The sequence below is a fragment of the Brachionichthys hirsutus genome, chromosome 13 (genome assembly GCF_040956055.1).
Source record: "Brachionichthys hirsutus isolate HB-005 chromosome 13, CSIRO-AGI_Bhir_v1, whole genome shotgun sequence".
Lineage (NCBI taxonomy): Eukaryota > Metazoa > Chordata > Actinopteri > Lophiiformes > Brachionichthyidae > Brachionichthys > Brachionichthys hirsutus.
Window position 1 is genome coordinate 11,089,615 of NC_090909.1, and position 24,347 is coordinate 11,113,961.

Consider the following 24,347-nt stretch of genomic DNA (forward strand, 5'->3'; position numbering starts at 1 on the left):
CTGTCTGTCAAACTGTACCATTATTATAACATTATTATGATGGTCATATGATAAATCAACATGACTGATTTTGATACCTAATTTGGCACATAATAATAGAATATTACGCAAGCTGAAAGTCGTAACTTTTACATTATTGGTACATTTTAACTTCCGGCTTTTGTCCTTGTTCATCTCCTGGAACAGTCCTCTTCGTGCTTTTATTTTGACATGAGAGCGGCGAGTTCCGGTTTAAGACCCGGAAGTGGATGTGAGCTTGTCTGTAGGCGTGTCTTTGCGAACTGGAGCGACCACTTTAATCTCATTGTAAGTACTAGTGTCCATTGCATTGATTTAATGGGGGAACGTGTGCATTGAGTCGTTTAGGGGAGTTTAATACATGCTTTGTCACGAAGTCAACCAAAGTCAGGTTACTAGCTATTAGCTGTTAGCTAACGTAGCGTTAGCTGGCTCACCAGTCTGTAGCTGTTTCCTTCCATGTTTGTCATTTCTGAACAGTTAAAAGAAAAACAAACCATTAAAATATCCCCGACTGTCATGTCACTAAAGAGAATGTTAGCCAGTTGCTCTAAAGTTACATTAAAGCTGATTGATGACGGTGCAAATGACAAGTTAAGACTCTTATTAAAGTCTCCTTTGAAACATACTGCATTAGCTGAAAGTAGCTGATAGCGCAGGAGTGATCAAAGCAAAGTAGCTGGTAGCGCAGGAGTGATCAAAGCAAAGTAGCTGATAGCGCAGGAGGGATCAAAGCAAAATAGCTGATGGCGCAGGGGTGATCAAAGCAAAGGCCCTTCATGGACAGTCTGCACGTTGACAGATCGTTCATTGATGGGTGAATGCTACATCTAGGGCTAAGGCTTTCTTCCTGTGGCTGTCCAGTTGGACTTCTACCAGTTTATGAATATAATCCTTTTAGTTCGTGGTGATCTGCTCCCATCTCAGGAGTTTGGATCCACCTGGATGTTGCGTGTCCCCGCTTTGTTTGGTATCGGCTTCCTAGTGACTTCAAGAGTTACAACAGTCCTCGCTCAGACTGGGACATGTCCGCTGTCCGCTGCAGCTAGCAACCAGGAGAGGCGCTATTTCAGCGGCAGGCCGGCGTCCGCCGCCATGGCCCAGACCGTTAAATACCTCGGGTGAGGATTTCTATCTTGAACAACTAACACAAACATGATCCGTGGAGGCTGTTCAAAGAAATGTCCCGATCCGTCCACAGGCAGGACGAGGCCCGGCGCATTGATGAGGAGCTCTTCAGTGACTACGGCTTCAGCGTGGACCAGCTGATGGAGCTGGCTGGACTCAGCTGTGCCACGGCCGTCGCCAGGGTGAGACCTTCAAAGACTGCTTTGAAATACTCCTTTTATTCCTTTGAAAGTTTGGGTTTTGATTTGAAATCCTTATCATAGATGTTTAAACTGCATTTAAATTCTGTTGAAGTTACAAGAGGAGAATCTTTTTTTTTTTTTTTTAAATCCCAATGTCTTCACGAGCACTGAACATGCATGCAGACACTTTTGGGGACCGCAGGGCCCCAGTGGGGCGATATGTGGAGCGTAAGAACTTCTCCTCCTCCTCTAATTCACCTCCTACCTGTGGAGCGTAAGAACTTCTCCTTCTCCTCTAACTCACCTCCTACCTGTGGAGAGTAAGAACTTCTCCTTCTCCTCTAACTCACCTCCTACCTGTGGAGCGTAAGAACTTCTCCTTCTCCTCTAACTCACCTCCTACCTGTGGAGCCTAAGAACTTCTCCTTCTCCTCTAACTCACCTCCTGCCTGTGGAGCGTAAGAACTTCTCCTTCTCCTCTACCTCACCTCCTACCTGTGGAGCGTAAGAACTTCTCCTTCTCCTCTACCTCACCTCCTACCTGTGGAGCGTAAGAACTTCTCCTTCTCCTCTAACTCACCTCCTACCTGTGGAGCGTAAGAACTTCTCCTCCTCCTCTACCTCACCTCCTACCTGTGGAGCGTAAGAACTTCTCCTTCTCCTCTAACTCACCTCCTACCTGTGGAGCGTAAGAACTTCTCCTCCTCCTCTAACTCACCTCCTACCTGTGGAGCGTAAGAAAGAAAAAACAAGAAAATACATTCGTCTTTTCAGTTCTACTTGTTTGCGTTTCAGGAAACCAGGTTTTCCCTGAACAGACGTGGTGTTCTTGTCCGGCTGCTGCATCTTCCGATGCTCACAGACCAGTTGCAGTTCTGCGTGCCTTTTTCTTGCAGGCATATCCAGTGACCTCCCTGGTGAAGGCCACGCCTTCTCTGCTTGTGATTTGTGGACCAGGCAACAATGGAGGCGATGGCCTGGTCTGTGCCCGACATCTGAAGCTCTTTGTGAGTGTCCTTCAGTCATGCGACAGTAAGATGCTCCAAATGCTGGAAAGTGGAGTACGTTTCATATACGTTCATGTATTTTCAAGTACAGTAATACCTCGACATACGAGTGCTTTGACATACGAGTATTCTGAGATGCGAGCAACTCCCAGATGTTCGTTCAGGTGTTCACCACCTCCCGTACTCGTCTCCTGCGTCTCCCATGTTGTTCCCGTTATTGACGTGATTCTGGCTGTATCTGAGTATTCCTGATAAGTGATCGATCCAAAGGAAGCGAGTGGTGAGGACGGAAGTGAAAAGAAAAGACTCACAATGATGATGAAGATGAAGCATGAAGTGACTTGGACACGCCAGTATGAGCAGAGTACATCAACGACGTGTACAATCCTCAAACAGAAGGACGCTCTCAGAAAGCCTCCCAGAGGCAGAACTATGATGTCTGAGTTTATGTACGAGTACGTGTAAAGTACGTGTTTTCAGTTATTTTATATGGGAAAAGCTGATTTGAGTTACGAACTCGGTCCTGGAACGGATTCTACTCGTATGTCAAAGTATTACTGTACTAGAGTACTTTAATTTTCTGATTATTGCTTCTACTGCATCTCAGAAAACCTTTACTATAACGTTTGTATATTTGTCTGCACTGCAGATATGAATACTTTTTAACTCCTTAATAATTACAAGATGTAATAGTAACAGATATTAGAAATATTACATCAGTGTATTCAGCTTTAGTGGAGAAGAATATTTAAATCTACTCTGAACTTTTTCCAACAAGTGTAAGTAAAAATAGACACACAGCTAAAAACAAGGACAACACATTTATAAAAAACGATTTTATATAAATGAAACTGAATTGAATTGAATTCGTTTAGCGTAACGAGCACCAGGATATCGTGTGTTCTGCTGTCGGTTTACCTTCAACCATGACGATGTGCTCGACGTCCTGGTCTGGACGCTGGTTGGGGTTCACACTGTGACGCGTGTCCCTTTTCGCTTTGCCCCCCTTCAGGGTTATGAGCCTGCCGTCCTCTACCCGAAGAGCCCAAACAAGCCTCTGTTCCGGGGCCTGACCACGCAGTGCCAGAAAATGGGCATCCCCTTTCTGACGGAGATGCCCGAGGTTTGTCATTCGGTTTAGATCAGCGGTCCCCAACCTTTTTCCTGCCACGGACCGGGGGCGGGGGGGGGGGTATACCGGTAATTCAATTTAAAAGGAGGAATATAATCTTACCAATAAACTTTATATTATGCACTTGCAATAGCTATTAAATAAATAATTAATAGTTACACAATATCTACTCACCATAAATTGTGGTCCCAATAATTACTTCTGTCCTTCATGGTTTTTGTTTCATAAATTCCACATTCTTGTTTTTTAATCCGGGTTCTGGTCTCAATGTGCCGAAGCAGTTTTTAACCCTTCATTGCTCGTTAACGGAGCGAATCAGCTGTTAATACCCGAGTTTTAAGTCTTAGTCCTGGTTTCTCTTCTTGGAGGTCATCACCTCATCTTCTTCCGCCTCTTCTTCCTCCTCAGTAGACTTTTGTTTCTTTTTATGAATTTTCACGAGTTCACGGCTGTTTTTTTTAGCAACGTATCAAGAGGCGATTGTTACGTTGGAGAAAATCCGGTCGTTTTTCAAAACAAAACATCTTTTAGACGCTAATAATCGATACAACGGAAATTGTATACATTAGTTGTTCTTTCTTTGCGGCCCGGTAACAAATGCCTCACGGACCGGTACCGGTGGTTGGGGACCCCTGGTTTAGATGACATGAAGCGCTGATGATCCCTGCGTGGGGATGAGGGTTTCCAACGCCACGCCTAATAAGCGACTGATGGGAGTAATGATGCCACAGATCTGCCGTTTGGATCCACTCTGCATCCTTTACACCAGGGGTGGGCAAACCTTTTGACTCGCGGGCCACAATAGGTTCTAAAATTTGGCAGAGGGGCCGGACCAAGAACAGATGGATGGAGTATTTGTGTGAGCTAATATAAATGACACATGAAAGCGAATGCATTAAAGGATTCGGCCTTTTACAGCTAGCATTACAGGGAAAAGGTCAAATTAATGAGGTTTAATTATAATCAAATTTTATTTCATAATATAATTTGGACAAGTTTGGCGGGCCGGATTAAAAAGACCAACGGGCCGCATATGGCCCCCGGGCCTGGGTTTGCCCATGCCTGCTTTACACCGACTGTATGCGCTGCTAAACGGTTGTTAGTCCTCTGACGCAGCAACAATTGATGTTGAACGCCCGCTGCTGTCTCAGGCCGAAGTCATCGACGAGGCTTACAACGTGGTGCTCGACGCCATCTTCGGCTTCAGCTTCAAGGGGGCTGTGCGAGAGCCGTTTGCCTCCATCTTGAATGTGTTGAAGCGGACGACGGTCCCCGTCGCCAGCATCGACATCCCCTCAGGTCGGTCGTGCAGCCAATGAAGACGCGGAGGGGGAGCCCAGGCTGACTTGTGACTTCCTGTTTGGTTGTATTTGGTTTTAAAGGTTGGGATGTGGAGCAGGGAAGCGCGGACGGTCTGCAGCCCGACATGCTCATCTCTCTGACTGCTCCCAAGAAGTCTGCCGCCTCGTTCAGGGGAAGGTTCCACTTCTTAGGGGGCAGGTTTGTGCCGCCGGCGCTGGAGAGGAAGTACCAACTGAACCTACCTCAGTACCCCGGCACGGATTGCGTGTTACAGCTGTAGCCGGTGATTGGCTTCATCTCGTGGCTGCAGGAGTCCGGAGGTTCGAGAGATTCTTCACACTGTCGTGTTTTAAGATCCCAGAAGAAATCCAAAGAGTGCGTTTCTCTAAATGTCAAAGTTATCGTCGGGTTTTATTTGTTCTTCAAAAGAGATTTCTTCATGGAGAAACGTCTTTCTTCAACACAGAAACTGCTGTTTTTGATTCAGTCACATGAAATATGATGAAATTAAATTGCTGGAATTCTGCACTTGGTCTTATTTACGTAACGGCAGCACCGTACAATGCTTCGACCGATCAGTGAACAGAGTAACATTCCATCACATTCTATTTTATTTAGAAACAACGTGAACATACATGTTGTGTTATTTTACATTAGGTGGAGATGATGTGGTAAAAAGCGTTCCCTTACATTCAGCCATAGCCCCACTTTATAGAAATACACGACTACAGAAATACTGCATGTACAGTACAGCATATGACTTTTACAATGTGGCTCATAAATGCATAATGGTTAATTCATAACATGCTGTTGCACGCAGAATACTACGTACAGTGCTGGTACCATGCTGCCTTCGTAAGTCAAATACGTTTGTGTTGAGGGGAAAGGTAAAGACCGAGTTGAGATGGCGTCTTCTCCAAAGGGAGTCTACATGCAGGTCGGAGGGTGGAGAGATGTCTGCGGTGCAGGAAATAAGCCTGAGGATAAAGACCACACATTCAAAAACAACACAGAAGTACATGTAATAAGATTATGAGCTGAGGTACAGCTTACAAATGCTAACAAGGTAAGGGGTAATTGTGGGGGATGTAGTTTAAGGGTTGGGGCGGCTGGAAAGCAAACCGTTTGGAATGCATGCTGTGACCTTTCCCAAACCACGTCTCCTCCTGACGCATTTATAACATCGATAACAACTTAGCTGCGACATTTCTCCACGTTCAATTTCTCTCGTCCTGAAGCCACTTTGCATTCCACACGGCGTACCTGTGCTATTCTCCGACCTGCACGCCCGCACAGTTGTCTTTACTCTCCGAGGCTATCGCCAGATATTCAGCATTTCTAGGAGGAGGAAACAAAATAGTGATTATCAGAATATAAAAATGTCTATGAAATAAGTGTGTGTGTGTGTGTGTGGGGGGGGGGGGGGGGAGGGCAAACAGCACGGCCGTGGGTATGGGATCTACCGGTACGCTCTTTGTGACTTACAAGAGAGAGGTTTTGGTTTTGACTAGAGAGGATGACGATCGGATGGGACAGACGAGACAGAAACATGAGTGGCAGACGGGGTGATGGGTTCGATCGGGGGTGGGCAAACTTTTTGACTCGCGGGCCACAACGGGTTCTAAAATTTGACAGAGGGGCCGGGCGAGGAACAGATGGATGGAGTGTTTGTGAGAACTAATATAAACGACACGTAAAAGGTATTACATGAAAGGATTTGACTTTTTACAGGCAGCATTACAGGGAAAAAGTAGTCTGGCTGTAGTTTGCCCACGCTTGGGCTAGATACACAAACAAAGACAAAAACACAAATACCACCCAAGGACAGGACTTATGTGACCTCGGCAGCAGGACATGAACGACTTGTGGAGGAACCATGAGGAAACCGGCTCTTTATATAAAAAAGTTTTATTTTGTACACGTCACCGAGTTTGGGAGGCGCCGAGTTGCTGGGCAAAGATCCCAGTTAGGCAAGCAGTCAGTCAGCTCAGTGGCACCCGACCTCCTTCCTGCCTCGGACCGTTGGTCGGGGGCCACCGAGTCAACTCGCTGAATACAAGCGTTGTCTGCGGTCTTTAAAAAAAAAAAAGAATTCCCATTGAACGTTTTCAAATACGCACAATTCCTTCCAGAAAAGTAAAAAAATAAAACACACTAACTCTGCAGCTGCTAGGGTCACACGTATCAGTACATCATCAGTACTCATAAAAATACTTACGCCGCTTCCCGTAACGCCTCTTCCCCGGCGGCTGCTATTTTCCTGTAGCAGTAAATCATCTCGATGAGGAGCCAGACCTGAAGGCCGATGATGGACACGTACATCATGACCTCGGACGCGATGGAAGCCGTTCCCCTGGTGGCTGCACACAGGAAGGCAGGGAGTGAAGAACCAGACAGCAGTGTTCGTAGCTGGGAAAAGACATTTTCAGAGTGCGAGTGGGTTGTTTTTTTGCGGCCTTTTCTGTGAGGAGTTTGCATGTTCTCCCCGTGTCTGCGTGGGTTCTCTCCGGGTTCTCCGGGTTCTCCGGGTTCCTCCCACCACCAAAAATATGCAGGTCGTTATTGAAAAAGAGAATTCATTCTCAATTAACTTACCTGTACCTGGTTAAATAGAGTTACTTCACTGGTATACAATTATACATGAATAGTTACTTCGCTGGTATACAATTATACATGAATAGTTACTTCGCTGGTATACAATTATACATGAATAGTTACTTCGCTGGTATACTATTATACATGAATAGTTACTTCACTGGTATACAATTATACATGAATAGTTACTTCACTGGTATACAATTATACATGAATAGTTACTTCGCTGGTATACTATTATACATGAATAGTTACTTCTCTGGTATACTATTATACATGAATAGTTACTTCGCTGGTATACTATTATACATGAATAGTTACTTCTCAAGTATACTATTATACATGAATAGTTACTTCGCTGGTATACAATTATACATGAATAGTTACTTCGCTGGTATACTATTATACATGAATAGTTACTTCGCTGGTATACTATTATACATGAATAGGGTGTATTAATGCTGTGTAATTTACTGTGTTCGAGTCCCACCACGCAGTCATATCTTACAATAATCAGCCACAGCGAGGACCGCGGTGAGTTCAAGTGTTGGAACGTACTGAACTGGAGACCCCCCCCCTCAAGAGGCCGCTTCCAACCCTCTTTAACTCTTTGAGTGCCATTAACGTCTAAAGACGTTTTTTAAATGACCCAAACATTCGCTGCCAACACCTGACATCGAAATCAACGGCCAATAACTCCGGAACGGGAAATGGTAGGAACGCACTATCTCTTCCTGCTGAAAGACGGGACATGAAGTGTAGCCCTCTGTGGAAGGCTTGCACTCGAGAGGAATGAAGTCGTCGTGCATCACCTTTGGCCATCACGGTGAGGTGCACCACCTTGCTGATGACGGTGTTGTACTCGTAGTTGTCGTAGAAGAGGATGCGGTTGAGGAAGCAGCGGTAGGTGCCGGAGTCGTTGAAGCTGACGTTGAGCAGGTAAATGGACGCGTCCTGGATGTCCTTGCTCCGCTTGCTTCCATTCCAGTCCACGCGGTTGTGGAAGTGCTCGTTCTCGATGGCGGCGCCGTGCTCGTTGTAGGTGTAGATCTGGAGGCACAGAAGCGTCGAGGAGAATCAAAGCGCTGCCGCGGCACGTCGGGTAAGAGTGTTCTGATGTCGGGGGCCGCCGCAGCAAATCAACCTTCTCGTCGGTTGCATGCTTAATTATTAGTAATATATTGGTATATTATTATATATATATATATTGGTATATTATTATATACCAAACCCAATGTCAGGGAAGCGGTTCAAACCTGTAAATACAGTTAGCTTTAAGGTGGGGCAGTGGGTAGCGCTGTTACCTTACAGCAAGAAGGAAGGTAATGCTGGGTTAGGCTCCAGCACGACCCCCGTTATGGATAAAAGAGGTTGGGAAATTAATCCAGTAGATCTCGCGACCCGGATTTCGGATTAAGAAAATGGATGAATTTAATGTGCAAAAAGTCAAATGCCAGCAAAAAATAAATAAAAAATGACATTGATTTGTTGCAAAAAAGTATTTTATCTGGTTCATGAATTATTTGTAGAGAAGTGCGACGAAGGTAACCTACATTCTGGGCGGGGTGGAAATTCATGTAAAACAGGATCCAACCGAAAGCCAACGCAGCGCCGGGTCGTCCTCGGAGCTTCACGATCGATTCCACTCAAACCTTAGACTGACCTCAGCACCGTGGGCTGCCGTGCAAGTGGACCAGAGTGGGCTGCCGTGCAAGTGGACCAGAGTGGGCTGCCGTGCAAGTGGACCAGGTAATAGTCTAGGACTCCTTCACACACACACCTTTGCTCCTTCCTCACAGACGTGCACTCACGTGAACGAAGTCCACCTCTCCTTTGGCCCTGAAGTACCACTCCACGGTGGCGGAGCCGTCCACCTCGCTCCTCTTCTTGCAGGAGATGCAGCCCAGCTTGAATCCGGCGCCGGCCACCGCTTCTGTGTCAGAGTCCACTTCAGCACAGGCGCCGCGGCTCTGGTGCACTAGTGACACACACACACACACACACACACACACAAACACGCAAACAAACCGGCAACCCACCCCGAGGCTCAGCATCATGTGGCAGCGCGTCGCCATGGCGACGTGCAATCAGCGTCCACTCACCAAACAGCGCGCAGAGAAGACACGGGAGCAGGAGGCGGGACGCCGCCATCATCATCATCATCATCACCGAAGAGGCTCCTCAAGAAATAGATGAACTTCAACAGCAACGTTTCCCAAATACGAAGCGCGTGCACGGAGCGCGTCCGCGTGCAGAATGAGCGCTGCAGCTTAAACCGGGGTCCGTCCAGAACGCCCCCCCGAACCGGCCTCAGCTGCTCCGGAGAGCGACGCTTCCTGTCGGAAATCATTGCCACATGTTATTCCGCCAGATGCGTGTCCGGCCATCACACGCACACGCACACACACACACGCACGATGCAATCCTGGACCCTGGCGAGGTGACTCACAGTGTTCCCAGATGGACAGCCTGAGATTCTGCGCGTCTTCTTCCGTGCACGGAACGACGACGTGCGCGGCTCAAAGGCAGCGGAGCCGCGCCAGGTACGGGCCGGTCGTGTGGGGTTGCGCGCGCACAGCAGCGCGCACGGAATGGATGTTCAGGCTACCGATATCTACCGCTAATCCAACGCCCTGAGACATCCAGGGGGGGGGGGGGGGTCGAGTCCCGAATCACGGGCCTCCGCCGCCTCTCTCCGGGGATGGATCCACGACAGCAAAGGGGATCCCACCTTTCATCTGACGGCCCAGTGCTCGGAGAAGAGACGCGTCGGCGCGGCTGCCATTTCCGACGAGAATCAATACAAACCGCGGAGAGCTACAAGCAAAACGTCATCAAGCAGCAGCCCCCCCAGCCCCCCCCGGCGCGCAGGTCACCGGATGCTGCGGGGACGCACTGCGGTAAAACGGCGCAGCGCGCGTCCGACCGACCGACCGAGCTGATGCCGCAGGCGACGCGTGAGCTCCAGCTGTCGTGCGGGTTGAGCTCTGCGTGGAACCGCTGCGGGACCCCACCCTGCGTGCGGAGCGCGTCCACGTACTGATTAAAGGCGTTCAGCCGAACTGCTCCTTTAACTGGACTCTGTGCGGGCGGGGCGGCGCAGTGATGGAATCTCTCTTATTAAACGCTCTGAACTGATCAGCTACTAATGACTGCTGATCATTAAACTTGTATAACACAAATGTGATTTAATCCCACAAAGGCTGCAGATTAAAGACATTTTACACGCAATCCCCACATTTCGCAGCAAACACCCACTCTGGCTGTGTGTGTGTGTGTGTGTGCGCGGATGCTGCTGATTCGGAGGTGTTCAGCAGCTAGCATCAGCTAGCTACGCCTACGGGCAAGCTGCTGTTAGCGTGTACTAGCTTGATCTGTGTTTGTTTGTTTTTACACAGTTAAGCGGAACTTCGAATCTGGATTTCACCACCAGTACCGCAGCTAGCTAGCGGCGACCCGCACGGAGGCAAAAAAACGAAAGAAAAAAAAAACTCGACTTACTCACATGAAAGGTAAAATAATTATGATGTTAGCTAACTAGCCTAGCTAGAGGAGACAACTCGCTAGCTAGATGCTAACACGGATTTGGTCCGTATGAATGAACGCAAGCTAACAGTAACACAAAAGCTACGTGACTTGTCTTGTGTTTGCGTTACTAGAAGCAGCAACGCGGACACGGTTTGAAACGAGAGCCGTTTAATGTCGCACGACGAACCGTGACGCCTCGTAGCACGGCTAGTTAGCTTTAGCTTTAGCTGTCTGAACGTCAGTGAGCATCGAGCGGGGACGTTTATTCGTTTATATCAGGGTGGAGGAATTATTTTGATTCGGTCGTGGAAGCGATAAACGAATCAATAGACTGTGCGGTCGATCAGCAGGTCGTTCAGCTGTTACCTAAAGGTATTGATAACATGTTAGGAGAACTCGCTTCAGAATTTATGCTGATGTAGATCTAACAGAGTCACGTGAGAAGATCATCTTTAAATGGACCTTTCATTGATTAGTTTGAGAGCAGCTCAGAATCCTACGTTTTGGCTGATTAGATAACTATTAATCAGTGAATTATCCGTCACGCTTATCTTAGTCTTAATTAAAAGTCTTTACTTTAACGCTCCTTACTTGTCACCGGTACTGAAGTGCTGTGACCACATAACACTATTTGGTACTACTGCGTTACTACTAAGTATTGTGTTAAACGTATATTGCGTATGACTCTTCGATGTGTTCCTCTCTGCAGTTCTGGGCGACCATGGACCCGTCCTGCAGTGCGTCCGGCGCTCCAGCGTCTTTGACTGTCCAGGTGTGTTTCCCCGGCGCCCGCGCCGCCGTCATGGACAATCTGAACCGCCAGCGGGAGGAGGGCCGCCTTTGTGACCTGTCCATCCAGGTTCAAGGTCAAGTGTTCAGGGCCCATCGCTGCGTGCTCGCGGCGTCCTCGCCTTACTTCCATGATCAGGTTTGTTCTCTTCGTTTGCTCGCGCTGCTTGGGGGGGGGGGGGCTACCCTTGAGCCGCTTTTGAAGCAGCGCGTCTTTGTCTTTGTCCCCGCGTCTCAACAGGTGCTGCTGAAGGACGTCACGACGGTGTCGTTACCTTCCGTCATGGACCCGGTGGCGTTCGAGAGCGTCCTGAGCTCCGCCTACACCGGCCAGCTGAGCATCGTGCACGAGGACATCGTCAACTACGTCACGGTGGCCAGTTTCCTCCAGATGTGGCACATCGTGGACAAATGCACCGAGATCCTGAAGAGGCCGCGGCCCCCGGCCGAGGCCCCCCCCGGAGAGGCTGCTGCGGCTCACGCCGGCCCCGCCTCTCGCCAGCAGTCGCCCAGCAGCACAGACTGCTTGTACGTGGAGACGGAGGGACGGAAGAAGGACAGGAAGCCCGACGCCTTGCCCCCCTTGGCTACGTGGAGACGACCGCAGCAGCTTTCCAAGTGGGGGCGCTCGCGGCCCCCGTCGGCCCAGCACTCGGCCGACTCGCAGCTCGACTCGCTCCCCGGCTACGCGGACGGCGATTACGCCGGTTGCGAGGAGGCGTGGGTGTCTGGCCATGCCAGGGGTAGCCACTGCGCTCACGATGGGCCGGGGCACAGCACCCGGAGCCCGGTTGGGTTCCCCTACGGCGAAACGGTAAAGCAGAAAGTCAGGGCTCCACAGCGGGGGGGGCCCCCGCCGGCGGCTGATAGACTTCTGGATAAGAGCAGAGAGAGTGCGTACAGCGACGAGTCACAAGAGAGGAGGAAGAACGCGAGGAAGAACCCGGAGGCAGACGAGGGTGTCGGAGAAGACCGAGTGGAGCGGAGGGAAGGCCTCGCCCCGCCGGGGAACTGTGGTGAGGTTTTACTTCTTCAATAATACGCGACTAAATATTCGCTCTGATGTGGGCAGAAGGCTCCGATTGCATTTCGGAAATGAGTTAAGCCCGTCTCTTCGGTGGTTCCTGTCTCAAACGTGATTCTTTGCTAAATGAGGAAACTTTCAGGAGGAAAGAGGGAAGTTTCATAAATCCAGCCCAGTTGGGTTAAACCTTGTGTGTTCGGGTCTGTGGGACCCGTTTTTATTTTTTATCAAAAGAAAAACAATACAATTAGTTAATTTTTCAAACTGAGACTCACTGATTTGTCTCATTTTCTGTGAAGTACATATATCAGAATACATATTTAATGACCCCCCCCCCCCTACACATTTCTATTACATATAAGATGTCCGGGTCCACTGGACCCGGGGCTAAAGAATGTGGGAATTGATGTTTTGTGTACCACACACACACACCTACACACACACACACACACACACACTGGTGATATTCTCTCAGCATCAATGCCTTTGTCATTTGGATGGCACTGAACCCAGAGTGGAAACGAGTGAAGCTCCGGAAAAGACGGCTCTTTCTTGAGGCTCTGGGAAAGGCATTGGTGAGACCACAAATCCAGAGAAGAAAACATTTTCCCAGAACAGCAGCCTCTGCAGCCATGGTGAGGAGGATTCAGGAGGAGAACGCTGGTGCCTTGTCCACCCAACCTACAGAACCACAGTCTGCAGAGCCTGAAGTAAGTGTGTGATGCTGCTGCAGTGCATGTCTGGCACTCATGTCTTGTGTGTGTGTGTGAGAGAGAGAGAGAGAGGTGTTCGTAAAATGTCTGATCTTTTCATTGTTCTAGGTTGTGAACACCAGCAGCAAGAAGAAGCGGTGCGAAGTGTGCGGACCCAAGATGGACAGGAAAACACAATATACATGCGTCAAGTGCAAAACGTACATCTGCAACACACACACAGTGAAGCTCTGCCCCTCGTGTGTTGTATAGGCTAGCGGCTAAAGGCCATGTGTTCAATGACTGATGTGTTTACTCTGTGCTCATGTGTTCGCCTTGTTTGTGCACCTGAATGGGTGCACAAGAAATAAAAGTTTTGTTTTGAAAAACCTTGCTTCACTTGTAAATTTGTTTCCACTCATATCTTGATTTTAATTGATTTTCTTTATTTGTGAATAAGTTGTATTAAACCGGTAGGAAGCAGCCTGGTGGACCCGGACATCTTATGTGTGTAGGGGGGGGTCATTAAATATGTATTCTAATATATGTTCTTCACAGAAAATGAGAAATCAGTGAGTCTCAGTTTGAAAAATTAATTAATTGTATTACTTTTCTTTTAATAGAAAATGAGACCAGTGTTAAAACCAGTAGGAAGCAGCCCAGTGGTGTTAAACCAGTAGGAAGCAGCCCAGTGGGGTTAAACCAGTAGGAAGCAGCCCAGTTTGGTTAAACCAGTAGGAAGCAGCCCAGTGGTGTTAAACCAGTAGGAAGCAGCCCAGTTTGGTTAAACCAGTAGGAAGCAGCCCGGTGGGGTTAAACCAGTAGGAAGCAGCCCAGTGGGGTTAAACCAGTAGGAAGCAGCCCAGTTTGGTTAAACCAGTAGGAAGCAGCCCAGTGGTGTTAAACCAGTAGGAAGCAGCCCAGTTTGGTTAAACCAGTAGGAAGCAGCCCAGTGGGGTTAAACCAGTAGGAAGCAGCCCAGTGGGGTTAAACCAGTAGGAAGCAGCCCAGTTGGGTTAAACCAGTAGGAAGCAGCCCAGTTTGGTTAAACCAGTAGGAAGCAGCCCAGTTGGGTTAAACCAGTAGGAAGCAGCCCAGTGGTGTTAAAACCAGTAGGAAGCAGCCCAGTGGTGTTAAAACCAGTAGGAAGCAGCCCAGTGGTGTTAAAACCAGTAGGAAGCAGCCCAGTTGGGTTAAACCAGTAGGAAGCAGCCCAGTGGTGTTAAAACCAGTAGGAAGCAGCCCAGTGGTGTTAAACCAGTAGGAAGCAGCCCAGTTGGGTTAAACCAGTAGGAAGCAGCCCAGTGGGGTTAAACCAGTAGGAAGCAGCCCAGTGGTGTTAAACCAGTTAGAAGGTTGGACACAATCACGTGTTCCACGCTACCTGATGATGAAGAGCGTCCTGATGATGATGATGATGATGGCGCCTGAGCAAATGAAATCTATTCCTAAATTGAGATCCTAAATCCAGTTCCTGAACAACGTCCTTCGTTCTCCATCTAAACGTGACTTGTTATTTATTCTGGTTTTCTGTTTTGCGTTTCTCTGAACAGGCGTCGTACAAACCGCAGGGAAGGACAGAGAGCCGCGAGACGTGAGCCGGGACCCCCCCCCAGACCCGCCCGGTGCTCAAAGCTGCCAAACAGGCCAGGGGGTCCCGGGCCCCCCCTGCCCGGTGGCGTCCCGGCTGCAGTGGCAGGACAGTCCCTGGTCTCAGCAGGAAGCAGAGGGAAAGGTCCAGGAGGACGGGGGGGAAGTGGACTTCGAATGTTTTACAGGAGGGACCTTCGGCAGGGACACTTACGACGAGATCGAGGAGGACACAGGACAGGTGTCCCAGAGGCCTCTCGCCCCCGCGTCCCCCGACTTCACCATGGCAGGCTCCGAGGTGAGCTGGCCCCCCAGCGGCGGGGGACAGGGCAGCTCCCTGACCCCCGCCTCTGCTCCATTCCCGCCGCCTTCCTCCCCCTCGACGCCATCCTCGTCGTCCTCCGTGTCGCTCGCTGGCGCCCCCTACACGGGCAAGGTGCACTTCTGCCACTGCGGCAAAGCCTACACGCTGAAGAGCATGCGCGACCGGCACGTGAAGATGCAGCACCTGAACCTGCGGCCCTTCGGCTGCCCCGTGTGCACCAAGTCGTTCAAGATGAAGCACCACCTCACCAAGCACCTGAAGACGCACGGCGGCCTGCGGCCCTACGAGTGCAGCCTCTGCGGGAAGAAAGTCGTGTGGCGGGACAGTTTCCTCCGGCACCAGGCCCGCTGCGAGAGGCTCGCCTCCAGCTCCTCGGCGAGCTGCGGCAACACGAGCACGCCGGCGGCCGGTCTGGACCACGGCTACGGCTACGGCTTCGAGGACGGGGAGGCTTTCCTTGCAACGGAGGGACAGGTGAAGGTGGAGGAAGTGGACTTTCCCGGGGAGATGGAGGACGGGATGGGGGGCCTGGTGAGCAGCGTGGGCGGGATGGGGGGGCAGCTCAGGAGTCAGGCGCACGTTTTAAAGGAGGAGGCGAAGGACAGCTTCAGCGGAAGCTGAGCACAAAGACGTGAATAAATCAGCGATGAGTCATTTCACTTTAGTTTAAAGTCTTCTTTTCATGATCCTGATGAAAGGGAAATGCTTTTTATTTTTATTATTATTGTCATGTTGACACAGTTGTTGTGTAGTCATGCTGTAATGTGTCTGTAACAAACAGTCGTGATTCTCGTCCAGAATAAAGTTCATTTTGCACATGACAAAGATCGATTGTGAAAGTTTGGGATTCATTTCAGAACATTTTTAAACATTTTACAGATTTTGCTAAATGACAAGCTGATATTTTTGTCTGCTTGGATTACAGGATCCCCCCCGTGACCTTTTGTTCAACTCTTTCTAGAAAAAGTACATGTTTGTCCACTTGAAGGGCAACAAGGGTTATGGTTAAGATAGATCGGTACATTATTTATAATGATGGAAAACATTGTTTCTTCTCCTTCTGGGTTTCATATTGAATCTTTAATTAAAGGCAGGACAAAATGCACAGTGATGCAGATAGTTGAGGTCATCATTTGAAAAAACTAAACTAAACAAACTTTAATATTGCTATTATTGTCAGAGATCGATGACAGACGGTACATGCAGATTATGTATAAATACTTCCTGTGGTGGGCGAGGAGTTCAGTTTCAGGCAGATGAAAGAGGAACCGTATTTATTCCCTCTCCAGTTACTCAATAAAGCTGATTAAAATGTGCTGCGGCAGCTTCAGGCATCAGCGAGTCATTTCAAACCCGCCCAGATGATGACTGCATTGTTATTTCTTGTCGTTGTAATATCTCTTCCACCCACAGCAATAAGGTGAAGGAGCCCTTTTTCCCTTTTCCTGCCTGGCAGAGGAAAACCGGGTTCTTTAGAGCTGAATGTAAATCTCTGCTATTTTGCTCTAAAGCTAAGCGGAAGCAAATTAAATGATGAGACAATAGACTCGAAACGTTAATAGCGGAAAGAAGGCGTGCTGTTTATTTCAAATTGGTTTGACATAAATATGAAACAAGACACGTTCTCTTTGCGTTAGTTCTGTATTCCACTCCACACTTCAGAAAAACACATCTTCAGTTAAAATGATGCCGGGAGAAACACGGGCCTCAGAACATTTACCAAACCTCCTCATATCATCCTGCTGCGTCCTCCAGAACCTTCTGAACCACATGCGATCGGACCATCATCTCCTCAATGAAACACAACTACCATTAACCCATTCAGTGCCATTAACGTCCAAAGACGTTTTTTTATAACCCAAATATTCACTGCCAACGCCTGACATTGAAATCTGCTTTTTCTTCAACGGCCAATAACTCTGGAACGGAAAATGGTAGGAACACACTTTACTTCCTGATAAAAGAGGAGACTTTAATCTTTCATTTGGGAAGTTCGTTGTTTGCATCGTCATAGTAAAGAATATTCTGTGGGGGTTGGAGTATCGGGCAGAACGAGAGGAAACTGGGGCACTGAAAGAGTTAACGATTCACACCTACTTTGATCAGAACCGACACCATCGGCCTTTTATCGCTTCACAGACATGAATGTCTATTAATAACACTGAAGCATAATGAAAGAAGATTGTTACCTAATAACACACACACACACACACACACTGCTCATACGATGCTGATATATGTTGTTTTAAACAAACCGGCGGGCGACACGAAGCATTTCTGGACGACACAAGACGAACGTAGAAAAACATCCGCCATGAACAGGCAGCAGGCAGGATCGCCGTCCATCACGACAACATGGCTGAACGGCTGCTTTTTACAGGATGTTTTTATTTATTTATTTTATTTTTTACTAAAAGCAGGACCAAATCTCTTATAAAAAGATAAATAATGGCTGAACAAGATGTGAGATAGACTTAAAATGGGTGTTAAAGGCAGGGCTGGCGCAGTGGCGTTTGTGTGTCTAAACATGGCGGCGGCGTTAGAGGGTTAACGTTCCTTGAGGTTGTGAGTCCGCCGTTTGCAGACCTGCTCTTCCTCCATCTTGTCCCGTCGGTTTCGGATCTGCTGTCTGGTCCCCGGCAGAGAGCTCAGAAGATGGTGCTCCAGCGTTTGGGTGGCGGGCGGGACTTGGTCTCTCCCTGCAGGGACGACAGAGGACGATGGTGGTGTCTGAGACAACTTTCTGTCCCCAGGGGACGGACATTTAACTAAAGTTCAGGAAAGATGTGATTAGTGAGTTCTTAACGTATCGAGACCGTCCAAATGGAACACGAAGCTTTAAAGGCGTCGATGGAGACGACAATAGGAGACAACTAAAGGGACATATGTAACGACAATAGAAGACAACTAAAGGGACATATGTAACGACAATAGAAGACAACTAAAGGGACATATGTAACGACAATAGGAGACAACTAAATGGACATATGTAACGACAATAGAAGACAACTAAATGGACATATGTAACGACAATAGGAGACAACTAAAGGGACATATGTAACGACAATAGAAGACAACTAAAGGGACATATGTAACGACAATAGAAGACAACTAAAGGTACATATGTAACGACAATAGGAGACAACTAAAGGGACATATGTAACGACAATAGGAGACAACTAAAGGGACATATGTAACAACAATAGGAGACAACTAAAGGGACATATGTAACGACAATAGGAGACAACTAAAGGGACATATGTAACGACAATAGAAGACAACTAAAGGGACATATGTAACGACAATAGAAGACAACTAAAGGGACATATGTAACGACAATAGGAGACAACTAAAGGGACATATGTAACGACAATAGGAGACAACTAAATGGACATATGTAACGACAATAGAAGACAACTAAAGGGACATATGTAACAACAACAGGAGACAACTAAAGGGACATATGTAACGACAATAGGAGACAACTAAAGGGACATATGTAACGACAATAGGAGACAACTAAAGGGACATATGTAACGACAATAGAAGACAACTAAAGGGACATATGTAACGACAATAGGAGACAACTAAAGGGACATATGTAACGACAATAGAAGACAACTAAAGGGACATATGTAACGACAATAGGAGACAACTAAAGGGACATATGTAACGACAATAGAAGACAATGAAAGGGACATATGTAACGACAATAGAAGACAATGAAAGGGACATATGGAAGACTAATATTTGGGTTTTACATGAAGTGCTGCTTTTCAGCACGTTGGTTTATTACGATGGCAGGCTGATGAAAGACGCAGAAAAATGATCGCAGCTAAAAGAATCAATGCTCTTGCACTTATTGATTACTCTGTGATCGCAAACACAGACAGGAAACGAGCCCGTTTCAGCATCAGAGCGACGCCGCTTTGCACTAAACAGAGAGGCTTCCGCCCGATGAGCTCACCAGGTTGAGGAGTCTGGACAGGGTGCTTTGATCTCTGCGTCTTCTGACCGGAGACTTCGCGCCTTCGGGACGCGGCGACGAGGCCTGGAGGAAAGAGAAGCTCCATAAGCACAGAGGAAGATCTGAAAACACTCCACCTTTACTTCACTTTAGATTCAGGGCCTGGTTTTCTTCACGCTATTTTTCCTCGCAGCATCAGAGACGTTCCAATACTTCGACACACATGAAGTACAATTACTTTAAAATGTAATTGAGATCAACGGTATTGTTACACAGAAAAAAACACATTCCTTGTTTTAACGTCCGTCCTCTTTAATTCTACTGGGATTGACATTTCAGGAAGAATTGTGATGATGTAACTTTTATAAATGAAAAATTAAGAGTTAGAGGTTATAGAAATGTTTCAGCACAGAACCTCAATTTCAGTCTTTGGGGGGGGGGGGGGGGGGGACAAGATTGCAGGACAGAGAAAAACATGAACACAGAACAGGACGAGACTCGGATAGCGGCGACCTTCAGGAGAAAGACAACCGATTACAAGGACAAGCAGGTGCTCAGAGTGAAGGGACACAGAGGACACCGCCAAGGGACACGCCCGTCAGGCGGACAGGACGAGACACAAAGAAAGCTGAGCGTGCAAAATGGGTGGATCGGGCAGGGGGGGGGGGTGCAGGTGAACAAATAGGAAGACGAGGGTAGCAAAGGCCGCTCCTACGAGAAAGCATTTTGTTTTTACCGGTTGTGGTTCATAAATAGCCGAGCAGTTTCAAAGTCATCCAGAAGCAGCGAGTCGCTCTGGATGGAGCAAAGAAAGTCAATTTACCGAAAGGCCAAAAGGAATCAAAGCTTTTTGACTGATCAACTAATGATAGAAAGGGATTGTCCGAGGAAAGAGAGAGAGAGAGAGAGAGAGAGAGTGCTAGTGTGTCAGGGCTGGTGGTTCAGCTCGTCCTTTGAAAGTGTCCCAGTTCCACGTACAGACGAACAAGCTAACAAACAGGGATGGGGGGGTTAGCATCGGTGTTAGGCAGCAGGCGCGCTGCAGACAAAAGACACGCTCTCTACAGATAGAAAGAGATTCATTAGCCACACACACACACACACACACACAGTGGTGTAGAGTGGGGCTCTTTGATTTGAAATGAAAGAATGTGTGACATACCAAACCCAATATGTCTCTCCACTGGACATGAAAAAGAAAAAGACAGTGACATGATGAGACGAGAGACGAGAGGGCAGGCCTGGCCGTGATCCTGCCAGGTTCCTCCGCGCTGCTCCTCAGACTTTCGGCTTTCGAGCTCATTACAATCCGTCACTGCACGGAAACCATCTTTACGATTGGGTTTGTTCCCCGTCTTGGTTTGAATCTGCGTTTTCATCGCTGCGTTTTTGTCCTGCACTGTCTCGTCACTGCCTCCCTGCTCACGTCCTCCTCACGCTGTATTTATATGTCCTGTGGCTTCATTGGATTTTGGATTGCTTTTCTATATTTGGGCCTCCTTTGTGTGGTTGTTTGACTGGGCGAGACAAAATGCAACTATCCAACATTTGTTTGGCACGAGGAAATAATGTACAACATAGACTACCAATGGTCTTATTCATTATTTTATCACAATAACCATCATTATAACTCCAACATTGCATTTTAGCAGGGGACCTGGAGGGGTCCCGACCCAGAGCTTGGGAGCCAGTTATGAAAAAGATCCATTTCCAGCAACAAGCAGCAGAACTACCCCTTCATTTAAAAGCCCCAGCCCCACCTTTAAGCCATCATGTGAAGATATTTTAGCCACAGTTAATTGTAATTAAATGTAGTACAGATTTCCCCAAGAGGTTAACGCCGAATAATCTTCAGAGTTTTTCTTTTGTTCTACGATAAGTAAACAGTGTTAAACTTGGCAGTGAAATATTCCCACATATACATGATGTATTATCAGGGAACTTTGTAGATTCGTGTTTTCTACAGGTTCTATGCTGATGACTACTTCCAAATTTCTCCCAAAATAGTTCGACTGAATTTGGAGTCGTACACGCAAAAGCAGACAAAAGTAAAGGTTTGGCTAACGGGCTTTCTCACATCACGACTTCAACGCTGACCCAGGGGGGCGTCTGAGAGCTCCCCAAGCCAACTCCCGTGCTACGTAGCATTTATTGTGCGTGAGAAAAGGTTGGCATGCTAGCACACAGTTAACGCGCCGTGTGTCGGTGACCCAACGTGCTGCTGCAGCCAACTACAAATGGAGCTGTAGAATCTTAGCTGGAGGGCCAAAGCATTTAAAAAAAAGGATGCCGTTGAGGAGGAGGACAGCGTTCTTTTCCGCCTTTGGCTGGATGGAGTTCAATAATCTTATGTCGAGCGGAAATATCTGAACATATCTGTCCTAAAAAGACTGCAGGCGATGCACATTGATGCATGAGATATCTGCACCACCAAAAGAGCAACAAAACAAACAAAAACAAACATGTTTGTGAGATCATTCACGCCTGAAATTGTAAACTTCTAAAATGTTGCATGTCGAATTATGGACACTCGTTGATCACCGGCTCGGCCACAAAGCAGAAGGGATGAGCTCAAATGACGTTCCCAGAGAAGGCGACGCAGCTACGAAGGGTGAACGGCACCATTTTAAAAAGGAGTGCATTCAGCTCAGTTTTAATCCGGCTGATCATTTTGAATATTTTTTTATATTCCCCATCAAATGTTGCAGGAATCTTTCCCTTTAAGTACACCACGACAGCGATGGATCTGAAATGTGTCCGATCACGGATGCAAAGTAGGATTCCTGTGTTGTGCCTTATTAAAGGCAAACACTGATCAGAGGTCGTCTTCTGAGTCATCATAGCATCTCTGCATCTTCACCCTGCAGCTGCACATCTGGAATGAGCAGCAAACAAATGTTCGGCTCAAATGAGACTCACCCTGGATTTAGGACGAGGAGACGAGACCTAAAAAAACACACAATAATATGATGAATCGTATGAACACCGATCTAGATTTAACATGTCAGCATGATGCAACCAAACGCTACTTCATGTACTACATGGTATAACATTGTGTATTCAAAGAACTTACAAAGCGTCTGAAGAAATGCGCCACGGCGTTTTCATTGGTGCGGCGGCGAGTGGCAGACTGCTGGGGCGAGGTGGCCAGATGACCCCGAAATGACCCCTGTGAGGATCAAAGGTCATAATGGCTGAATGGGTTCACATGATGTGCCACTCGAGAGGGGGATGGGGTTGGACTCAAATCCAATGGCATCAGGTTTATAGATCCATAAGTCTATTTATGAACTATATTCAGGATGGATTAGTCTCCTGGAAGTTGTTCCTCATTTAATGCCTGATAACTGTGGAAGGTTCAAAACGCACTGCGTAGCCCAAAAGTACAACAAAATCACCAAGTTGAATAATTTAAATGGCATCAAATACCGATGGGAGTCCAATCGTGAAGCGTGATGAAGCTGATGCACAGTACGGAAGCTGTGTAAGGACAAATGCATTCTAAAGCGTTCCGTCTAACCCCGACGGCCCTGTGCTCCTCCGACATGGGAGAACGAGAAGGAGCTCTGGCCCCCCAGGGCCCCCCCATGGCCCCTCAGGGCCCCGTCCATCTCGCAGCATCTATCCGGAACAGAAGTTTTCTCTGAGCTTTTCTATGTGCAGCTCAGAGTCCGCTTCAACGTAGCAGCGTTTCTGCTGTAACTCCAGCCGGAGAACCCAAGAACCTTTTTCTTACCCTTTGCAAGACAACAACCAACAGCAGCCAAATTTGACCCCGTGGGTTCTCGAGGGTTAAAATCAATGTGGCGTGCATGAATTTGATTTGATCATTAAAGGCTTATTCTTCTGGTTCCAAGAAGAGAGTTGTGTTGGCGGCGCGAGAGATTGCAGCGGCCCGATGCTCACGCATCGAACGTAATTACCGTAGCGTACTTGTACTGTGCTGTCAATGACAATAAAGTATATTCTGATTCTGATTCTATTGGTTACATATATATATATATGTTCCACTATGTCGCTACGGCAACACGCCTGTTAGCAATAAAGTGTTTTGTTAAAACTGGGCCAAAGGACATTGTCATAATTTTAAGGAATTGTTCTCAGATGATCCTGGAAAGTGTTAAGATACGTATAATGTTATAAAATGTAATAATAAAAATTAAACAGCCACGCAAAAATAAATAAATAATAAATGAAAAAACATGTTCTGAGATGAAATGTCCATTTTTAAATGATTCTGACATCATGATCAATAAAAAATGAATAAAACATTAAAATAAATGAAGGAGTTTTGTATTTTTAGTTTTTTTAGAACTACAATAATGTTTCTATTCTATTTGGTATTAAATACACAGTAATCCTTACTAGCGTTTGCACAAACCCATTGAATGATCTTAAAATTAAAACGGACACAAAGTTGTCTGAAGGCCTGTTTTTCATAGTAAGTTGTTGAAGACATTTTGGAGACAGCAGCAAAACATCCCTTATGATTGATGTGTTAGATGATCAGGTCTCATACTATACTAGAATAGACTTAATGTTCCACAGACCACTAAGAAGAATATTCGACTCTAGCACAAGAACATCTAGTTTGACCATTTATTTTTAGCAAATCAATAGTTTTTTGTAAATGAATCAGTGCTCACCTTGCTCCTTTTCTTTTGCTCTCCTCCAAAGAACCTGTTGATCTGATCCATGAGGCCGGGGTTCTTCTTTTTCCTCCCAAGCCCGGAGGTGCTCGCCGTAGCCATTCTATGCTGAGCTTTGGGCGGGGGTCGACCTTTCTCTGCCTCGCTACTCCTTTTCTAACCGGTCCACAGCACCAACCGCTGGCTGTTGCTCCTTCAGTGTGGCTTCCAGTTCTTGTTGTGCACGGAGGCTGTCGTTGGAGGTGTTGCCTCCTCGTTCCCGGGGCACCATGGGATGCTGTTGGGGTCAGCTGGGGGGGCTGCAGTGATGCTGGAGCAGCAGCGAGGTCCACGGCTCTGGCTTGGATCCAAGCATTCTTTGTGGCTTCAGAGGCTGTGTCAGTCTCTGCCGCCCTCTGCGTGGGTTCAGCCATTGTTCC

The 24,347-nt window shown here is 47.4% G+C and overlaps 4 protein-coding genes across 4 annotated transcripts; 2 read left to right on the forward strand and 2 right to left on the reverse strand.

The window, feature by feature from the left end:
• Positions 1 to 243: 243 nt before the first annotated feature.
• Positions 244 to 5,288, forward strand: naxe (NAD(P)HX epimerase). Its single transcript, XM_068747221.1, has 7 exons — positions 244 to 306; positions 946 to 1,139; positions 1,220 to 1,328; positions 2,225 to 2,335; positions 3,348 to 3,458; positions 4,619 to 4,766; positions 4,850 to 5,288. The coding sequence occupies exons 2-7, from the start codon at positions 964 to 966 to the stop codon at positions 5,047 to 5,049; spliced, it is 855 nt and encodes a 284-aa protein (XP_068603322.1). The 5' UTR covers positions 244 to 306; positions 946 to 963; the 3' UTR covers positions 5,050 to 5,288.
• A 127-nt stretch (positions 5,289 to 5,415) lies between these two features.
• On the reverse strand, positions 5,416 to 9,515 carry scn1bb (sodium channel, voltage-gated, type I, beta b). Its single transcript, XM_068747301.1, has 6 exons — positions 9,467 to 9,515; positions 9,176 to 9,342; positions 8,177 to 8,414; positions 6,988 to 7,129; positions 6,033 to 6,107; positions 5,416 to 5,746 (listed from the first exon to the last, which is right to left on the reverse strand). The coding sequence occupies exons 1-5, from the start codon at positions 9,513 to 9,515 to the stop codon at positions 6,038 to 6,040; spliced, it is 666 nt and encodes a 221-aa protein (XP_068603402.1). The 3' UTR covers positions 5,416 to 5,746; positions 6,033 to 6,037.
• A 1,318-nt stretch (positions 9,516 to 10,833) lies between these two features.
• zbtb22a (zinc finger and BTB domain containing 22a) lies at positions 10,834 to 16,106 on the forward strand. The gene is made up of 4 exons (XM_068747424.1): positions 10,834 to 10,876; positions 11,602 to 11,820; positions 11,923 to 12,697; positions 14,951 to 16,106. Exons 2-4 carry the CDS (start codon positions 11,614 to 11,616, stop codon positions 15,931 to 15,933), a joined length of 1,965 nt encoding a protein of 654 aa, XP_068603525.1. The 5' UTR covers positions 10,834 to 10,876; positions 11,602 to 11,613; the 3' UTR covers positions 15,934 to 16,106.
• Positions 16,107 to 16,867: 761 nt separating this feature from the next.
• Positions 16,868 to 24,078, reverse strand: mbpa (myelin basic protein a). Its single transcript, XM_068747395.1, has 5 exons — positions 23,926 to 24,078; positions 22,353 to 22,448; positions 22,199 to 22,225; positions 19,280 to 19,363; positions 16,868 to 18,011 (listed from the first exon to the last, which is right to left on the reverse strand). Exons 1-5 carry the CDS (start codon positions 24,028 to 24,030, stop codon positions 17,961 to 17,963), a joined length of 363 nt encoding a protein of 120 aa, XP_068603496.1. The 5' UTR covers positions 24,031 to 24,078; the 3' UTR covers positions 16,868 to 17,960.
• Positions 24,079 to 24,347: the final 269 nt, after the last annotated feature.